The 8896-nt window shown below is 40.7% G+C and overlaps 1 protein-coding gene across 1 annotated transcript; it reads left to right on the top strand.

Annotated features, from left to right (window-relative positions):
* Positions 1 to 215: 215 nt before the first annotated feature.
* On the top strand, positions 216 to 7619 carry SMCO1 (single-pass membrane protein with coiled-coil domains 1). Its single transcript, XM_077349083.1, has 3 exons — positions 216 to 3935; positions 5334 to 5483; positions 6977 to 7619. The coding sequence occupies exons 1-3, from the start codon at positions 3880 to 3882 to the stop codon at positions 7398 to 7400; spliced, it is 630 nt and encodes a 209-aa protein (XP_077205198.1). The 5' UTR covers positions 216 to 3879; the 3' UTR covers positions 7401 to 7619.
* The last annotated feature ends 1277 nt before the right edge of the window (positions 7620 to 8896 follow it).

The raw sequence follows: 8896 nt of genomic DNA, 5'->3' as shown, positions 1-8896 counted from the left end.
TTGATTTGATCCAAGGTAGATTCTTGACATTGTTTTCCTACTCCTTCTTGTTTCATAAACAGAAAACTTGATCCAAGATAAATCTTGCAGTCTTCTGTGATGCAACAGAAACTTGCTTTCTTCACAAAGCTAACCAACACATAAGACACAAATCTGTTTCTACATAATTATCTAAGTTTATTGCCATATAAAATTAATGCCTGAGGAAATGTAAACTGTGTCCAGATTCAGGGACTTCCGGCTGGCTTTACATTAATGTGAGTTTGGTTTTATTAAAACATAGGTCTAATATATAATTTCTTAAAAAACCATTATATTTTTGTTGCACCTTTTGGCAACGCAAGTGAGTTTGTCTCCTGATAATATTCATTCTGGACAAGTATTATTATGACCATTATATAATAGCATGCTAAAGGTCCCCTGTGCAAGCACTGAGTCATGTCTGACCCTTGGGGTGACGCCCTCTACCGTTTTCATGGCAGACTCAATACGGGGTGGTTTGCCAGTGCCTTCCCCAGTCATTACCGTTTACCCCCCAGCAAGCTGGGTACTCACTTTACCGACCTCGGAAGGATGGAAGGCTGAGTCAACCTTGAGCCGGCTGCTGGGATTGAACTCCCAGCCTCATGGGCAGACAGCTTCAGACAGCATGTCGCTGCCTTACCACTCTGCACCACAAGAGGCTCTTAATAGCATGCTAAGTTTATGATAAGGGCAAAAATTTTTCCTTTGCTGAAAACGTTGGAGGAACAGACAGCATTTAAGTCATGGACAGGTCATCTAGCTTACCCTTATTACATACCCCTGAGGTGCGTCAGGGCCTGTTGAACTGATGGGATGGGAGGGCTGGGAGTTTTAGTTGTTTCACTGCCAGGGGACTGTAAGGGTGGGCTTTGATTTTACTATGGGGTTTTTACTGTAACTCACCACAAGTAAGCTAGCCTGGGAGTGGGGAGAAGCAAATCAAATAAATAAATGCATAAAAATAAAAGTTTTAAATAATTGCTTTGAAATTGTACAGTACTTCAGTATTGTACAGGAAATATGGTACAACTTATCACTTGAATTACTATTTATTGCAGTAAGAGCAAACCTCATGTATAATATTAGTGTTTTATATTGAGAGTCATTAAACTAATATTTATGTAATTTAAAAAGGTATACCTTAGGTTGGATTGTGTGCAAAGGTATTCAAGTTTACTTATACCAATCCAAGATGCCTAAGAAGAAAGAACTACTGAATATGGATGGGGAAATTATATTAAACATATAATTCCTAGTTTCAGCTTTTGCCAGTTTCGGTCTTTGTGCCAGATTTTCTTGGCCTACTCATAGCTTCCTATTTAAAAGTAGTATGTTAGATGGTAAAAATGCTTGGGACATTTTTTTCCTGGATGTTTTAACAAATTATGAAGACTTTCAATCTGATGATTCAAAGCTTGTATACAGAGAAGTACTTTGACAAGAATCTAATCATGTCTAGTTCTTTTCTATAATGTTGAAAACGTTTTTTCTTAGTATTTAAGTATTTGGCACTATGGCAAAAATAAGTATCTTGGATATACAATTGCACTAATACCATGAAACGATAAACAGTCATTGAATCCTACAGCTTTTCTTACCCCAAATTCTAAATAATTGTTTTATCAAAGTATACACAGCACAAGCAACATATATGAAAACAAATCAATTTCTTCAGCATTGCTATATTGTCAATTGAATGGTGATGTTGTGAATATTTCTTCAACTTAGCATTCTATTAATCAAATCAATAGTTTCCATTTTCCTTCTTGTATAAGACAAATGTTTTTTTAAATATTGAAATGGGGAAGATCTTTGGTGCACTGTAAACAAACAATGCCAAATCTTATTTTTAAAGAACTTGGGACGCTCAAAGAAAGTATTTGGGCAGCACAGTGTAGGACTTGGGTGAGCTTTTTTTTGGTAGGGGGGTTGGTTGGGCTGCATTCAAGCTCGGTTGTCTTGGGAATTCCTTTTGCAAAAAAGCAGGAGGTGGGGGGGAAATAAATATTTTGTATTATGTTTTATTGTGCTTTTATTGTTTTAGGGGATTGGTTTTTATGTGACCCGCCTCGAGCCTCCGGGGGGAGGCGGGATATAAATTAAATAATAATAATAATAAAAATTAAAACATAAGGAGGGGGCAGGCCAAAGGGACAAGTGGGAGTTAGTCTGCCCAAGCCCAGGAATACCCTGTAGAATTACTAGAAACTTATGCTAGCAAAACTTATGACATAGCCTATAGGTGCTGATAGAGTCCAGAAAAAGCAATCTCTTGTGTCCTAAGAACCACAAGAGGTTAATGGACATTGTACTCAGCATCTACTAGCCCCTAACTAAACCCTCTCTCCCTCCCAGACAGGCTGGGTTATTTCTAGGAGAGCTACCTACCACTTGCAATACATCACCACCAGCCCCTACTGGCTCCAGCCACCTGTAGCCCCTTGTGGAATGCTTGGAGCTACCTAGGCTTCTCCTTGGAGCCAGCTTTGGCATTGTGGCTGTGGTGTTGGGACATGTCCCTGCCAGTAACCATCAGGCACTTGTGGTCAGTGCCATGCTCTTTTTGTGCTTCCTTTGCTATTGTTCTGGGTCAGGAAATTGCCTCCTTTGCTTTACATGAGATTTACTTCTGGGTGGACTTGCTTGGAATCTCCCAGAATACGGGGTGATTACTCTCTGTCCTTTTTTCCTTTTACTCTTAGTCTCTGGTCAGCTTGTCACCTTTAAAGTGGGGGTGCTACATGGTTCTTCCCCTCCCTACTACTTTCCTTCTCCTGGGACCTAGGTCCCCATGGTTGCCTCCCTGTGATTGGTTGGTATCTAGCAGAGCCACACCATCACTTCCATGTGATACCTTGTAGGGTGCCATTGCTGGGGACATTGACACAGTTGCAGTTTATGTAGCTCCACTGCAGAGGCATTTGCACAGTCCCTAGCCTATGCAGACCAGCAGGACCACTGTTGTACCAGCAGTCAGCTACCGCCACCTCATCAGCTCTCAGGATTCTGCTTTAAGATACTAATCAAGGCTTACTCAGATCAAGTACACAAATTATGTGACAGAAAAGACATCACAAAGCTTTAAACACTTTTTAAAGGATTACTGTACTCCAAAGATTATAACGAGCTATTCTGTGCTCTAAATTGTTGCACAATTTTGAAGCTACTAAAGATAAGGTTCTGTTATGTCTGATATCTCAATGTATTTCTTTAACAAAAAAAAGTTGTTTCCTGGGACATACTTTCCCCTTTGCTTAGTCCTCAGAACAGAGAATTAAAATATAGATATGAAAAATGCATACATTTATCCACAGAAGTTTAAAGTAAGTCTGAGCAAGGACTTTTCTTACTAGTTGTGTCAATATAAGGGGGAAATGACAATTCATAAACATTTTTAACTCTGATATTGGGATGTGTACAAAGTCCAACAATAAGAACATCCTAAGAAACTGGCTAGATGAATAAAGATGTAATATGCTTGGCAACATTCAAATTTTAATACAGAGATGTTGATGGGTACAAGTTGTTGAGTCAACTGAGACAGGGTAGAATGTACAAGTCCAAATAAATAAGTAACCGGTCATTGTATCTCCCACAGGATTATCTAGGACTGAACACCTATTATTAGGATTTTAAGCTGGTATAGTCTATATGAAGTTTATTTCAGTATATAAACTGGAGAAGTTGGCACTTCTATCCTTTAGTAATGTGCCTGTGGGCATGGGGTGTTAAGCTATACTTAGATGTCCTAGCTATAAAAAGCTTTTAAGTGAAAACTGACCTACGCTACAAATTTGGTCTGCTACACATGAGGCTGCTGTCTATTGTGTAAGAGGGACAAGCCTCCAGTCACATATGAAGATGAGCAGAGAAACTATATCTCTGTGTGCACTGAACAAGGCATTAAACAGGTTACAAAATGGGAACAGTAGAAAGCTCTGGTTTTCTGAGGAATGAGAGGGTGGGGAACTAAACTATTCCTGGAGTTTCATGTTTGATGAGCATGCCTTTAGAATGTGGGATTAAAATGTTAACTGAAAACAGATTTTACATTGCTTGTACTTTACCTTGGGAATGCAATTTAAACACCTTTAGATGTGTTTATGCTAGTCCTTTTGAGCTGTGATTATAAGTATGCATGGGTATCTGTACATAAATGTCAACTGACTTGCCTTAAAGACAGCATTTTAGGATTCAAGTTGTGGTATGTACCTTGCATGTCCCAAGATGATGTGGTTGTTTACATTTTAAGACTGAATACCTTGATGATAGTAACAAGCTCATTGCAGGACCTGTAATTTAATTTTGTTCTCCTGGGATCAAATCCAACAGTTCCCAGTTTGAAGAACCTGTACACACATACACTGATGTTCTGAACTTCACATCGGGGCTGTATTTCAGTTGTCCCAAAGATCTGAATATGCCACTTACGGCTGCTTCTTTTGGTATGACCCCAAAGAAAAAAAATGTCAAGCTCTAAAAAGCACAGAAGGCACACTAATTATCTTTGTGGATTTGTAAAAAACAGTTGTTTCCATTTAATAGGCCCCTTTGAAGTCAATAAACAAACAGTAGAAATTTTAGCAAGTTTGTCTCCTGCTGTCTCATACTTAGGATTGCTCTAATTGTATACAAGTGTATCACAGCAATTTGTGCTAAGCAGTCACTCCTACACACATCTGGTTGGATATAAAGACTGTTGCATTATTTTAAAATTACAATTTTGTGTGCATCTTGGGAGTACATTGAGGCCCTGGCTCTTTATTGATGGCTGGCCTGGTTTTGCTACTTTCAGAAGCAAAAGGTATAAGACACAGAGAAGGTACTATTGTAAACACTGGTACCTGTTGCGTTCTATGACCTTTTAACTTTATTGAGGTATTTTTGCCCTCTATTCTCATCTGTGCTAAAAATCTGATGAAGTATGCTCAAGTCCATGAAATCTACTGCCATAATAATTCTTTAAAATGCTACAACACATTTCTTTTTGCTGCAACAGAGTGTCTTTTTGGATATTAGTGAAGTTTAGGCACTAATGCAGTAACAGTAACATGCTGCTAAGCCAAATAAAAACATCTCTATGGTTGTCTTTTCTGCCATGATAGCATAAGTAATACAGAACTTAGCAGGTGTTACCTGCATATGCACTGCCAGCATGCAAAACCCAGCTACTAACGTTATATACTCATGACATCAGCTGGGTCATTAAAATTCACTTGCGAATGTAAGATTCCGAAGACAGATTGAAAGAACTATGAAGAAATATAGAGGCAACTCCTGATTCTGTTTTGATTTTTAAATCTCAACAGGGTGGAGAATAAACTGCAGAACATTCAAGCTCAGTTTACTGTGCTAGATTGTAGCATGCAGAAATTAGTGGAGAGATTTGAGTTTCAAAGTACCACCCTGGACAATCAAATGGACCAGAATGAAATGTGGGCATCTCTGTTGGAAGACAGGTAACATAGAATTATCGACTGTGATACCTTTAAAAATTGCATGCTAAATCCCAAAACTGCCTTGCATAAATGGCAAGACTGTGCACGGCGGGTGGGGAGGTTGGGTAAATCTCCAAGTCCCCTCCTTGTGCATGATCTTACCATTTATACCCCCCAAAAAAGGATTAAATAAAAGCTACTCGTTGAATCAGGGAAAACATATTGACAGTGGTACAAGACAGAAAAATAATTAGGAAAATTTTAAAAATTCAAGAAAAGAAGAAGAGTTGGTTCTCATATGCCGCTTTTCTCTACCCGAAGGAGTCTCAAAGTGGCTTACAGGCGCCTTTTTTCTCTCCCCACAACAGACACCCTGTGAGGTGGGTGAGGCTGAGAGAGCCCTGATATTACTGCTCAGTCAGAACAGCTTTATTAGTGCTGTGGCGAGCCCAAGGTCACCCAGCTGGCTGCATGTGGGGGAGCAGGGAATTAAACCCAGCTCACCAGATAATAAGTTGGTGCTCCTAACCACTACACCATAAGATAGGTCAGACCCCCTGCAGAGCTACCATGGACCCCTGGCTGGGAATGCCTGATATCAATTCAAAGCATCAAATACTAATATGTGGCATAGTATAATTTTACTTACCATCTTCTTTTTCTTCTTGGTCCTGACCATTAATTCTGGTGTAGTGCTCCTAACCACTACACCAAACTGGCTCTCACCAAAAGGTGAGAAAGAACTCAAGAAGTTTTACAAAGGTTCTGGAATGTATTGCAACCCTTCCCTTTATAAATCCTATGCATGGGCCTGATAAGTGGGAAACATTTTTGCTCAAGTAAGGGCCTGTGATATCCATAGATTTCCTATTTGAGCTGCATCTCCCTTACACTGCGTCCCCTGTGATCCCCTGATCTTTATGAGCAGCTGTAAAAGACATAAAAATCTGTTTTGCAAGCATAGCTTCTCTCATGGTTCCCTGGATCCCGCCATTCTCTATGCTATAATGGTATTACAGGGAATAGCTAGCAGTTATAATTTCACCACTGTGTTAACAAATAGGTTACCATGTGGTAGGGTTACTAGTAGTCTTACATAAGTTGTGATACTAAGGCCTTCTAACAAAACTTTTAAAGGAAAGGACTTCCTTTCTAATACTGGAACAGTGGTATCAAACAGTTAATCAAAATACTTTTGAAGAAAATTTGGAAAGGAAAACAGTTCTAATACAACATGACAGGACATCAACATTGACTGCTCTGAGCTATTATTCAATCTGGGAATTAATTCAACCCTGAAGTAATCATGTTTGTGATAATTACAGCCCCTTCTATTTAAAAAACAATTAATTCCCAAATTGTTTGGGACTTATACCTTTAGAAAAGTGTATTTCAGACTATAAAGTTTACAGACCCAAGATTCCCTCATCCACTATTTGAATGAAAATGAATCCGGGGTATCGTGAAATATAATCGTTTTCAGCAGCAGGTGATATGTCTGTCTCTTTTTGCAGATTGACTTCAGTTGAGATAAACCTTTTCTACAGCTTTATCTGTGAAACTATTCATTATTTACGTTGCCAAGTACTAGAAAAACTACCAGACCTGGTAGAAGCCCTTCCTACTTTGTCATCCATCTTGAGGAAGAAAAACAAAAACCAAAGAATTAGGTCTGCATGGGAGTCAGTACTGGAGAAATCTGGACTGCAAGAAGAAAATGTCAAAGCACTCTGTGCCTTTTTCATTGTACATAGTTATGATGCTTCCTACTGCCCAGTTGATCAAAGGCAAAATTACTCCAATGATATCAGCTCTGTTATAAGAAATGCAGTGAAGAACCAGCTCCTTCAGCACAGTTTACTAAGTGCTGTCTGTCTGGTGGAGAATGGGAAAGATTGGGGAATTTTCCAAGACCAAAAAGCACTTTCCAAAAAATAATATTTTCTAATGAAGTGTTTTCTCTGCAAGTATTTATGTTTACTTCAGCTTTTACGTCACCTGTGAATTCACTGGTTTACCTTCTGCAGGAGCCCTTCTAATAATCTACCCTGTCTGTATTTGTGTGTGTGTGTGTGTGTGTGTGTGTGTAGAACCCTATATTACAGAGTTGTAATACAGGACCCACATTATGGAATGCTGTCCGTCAAGAAAACAAAGTGAAAGGTGCCACTGGACTCTCAGACTTTGTTCTGTTGCTTCAGACCAACACAAGCTATCCACCTGAAACTCCCCTCCAGCAAGCTACTTTGACACACTTGATTCAGCTTTATTGTTTCTATCCCACTTTTACTTCTTACTCTGGTTTGGGAAATACTTGGGAGATGTGGAGCTTGGGGAGGGCAGGGTTTGCAGACTTCAGTGGGTATAATACCTTAGAGCAGTGGTCCCCAACCTTTCTGAGGCTGGGGACCGGCAGGGCATTGGGCCGCGCCCACGTGGGCCATGCCCGCTCATCGGGCCGCGCCCGCGCATTGCGCATGTGTGAATCCGCACGGGCACAGCCCGGTCCTGATTCCCTCTCCCCGCCCTCCCGCAGTAAGAAGCTCCCTGGGCCGCAAGCTTGCGGCCTGGGAAGTTTTTTACTCCGGGGGGGGGGGAGGGAGCCGCGGCCCGGCGCCATGGCCTTCGTGGCCCGGCACCGGGCCGCAGACCACAGGTTGGGGACCACTGCCTTAGAGTCCACCCCTAACCAGGAAAATTATGTATAGGTCTCAACAATATACTATTGTGTAATTACTACTGTGTAATTACAATTGCCAGCTCCGGGTTGGGAAACACTTGGAGACTGGGGGTAGTGATGGGAATGGGTGGGATTTGGGGCAGGGAGGTACCTCAGCAGGGTATAATGCTATGGAATCCACCCTCCAAAAAAGCCATTTTCTCCAGGGGGAACTTATTTCTTTAGTGTGATGAGCTAACATTCCAGGGGATCCCCAGGTCTCCCCTGGAGACTGGCATCTCTAGGTGTGATAGAGCTTGTGCAAAAATCAAAACTTTATGAATACAATGACGACTCTTGTATATCTCTGCAGTCAAGAAAGAACTGGCGCTTGCATTTGAATAGTTTTTGGAGTTCATATCCCCATTTTCCCCCTCTGGGCACATACACGTCAGCAGTAACCTAGTTTCTTACAACAGTAGTGCAATCGCACACAGCTACACCAACATAAAGCGATAGACTTCAACAGGCTCAGCTATGCCTATGATTGCACTGCAAAGGGTTTTTTTTTCTGATTTGCTGAACTACATAGGTTGGATTTTTTAAATCTAACTTTCCCTCACGCACAGTATTATTTTATAGGTGTGTGTATATAATAAAACAATCCGTATACCCATTTAAATACCTACGATTTATCTTGCGGCGGGCTGAAGCGCCTTTCCCAAAGACACAAGAGCATTTCCCCGCGCTTTCAAGCGTGGCGGGGCGGAAGCGG

Source organism: Paroedura picta, chromosome 8 (genome assembly GCF_049243985.1).
Source record: "Paroedura picta isolate Pp20150507F chromosome 8, Ppicta_v3.0, whole genome shotgun sequence".
Lineage (NCBI taxonomy): Eukaryota > Metazoa > Chordata > Lepidosauria > Squamata > Gekkonidae > Paroedura > Paroedura picta.
The sequence above is the reverse complement of the archived record's forward strand: the minus strand, read 5'-3'. Positions and strand labels throughout refer to the sequence as shown.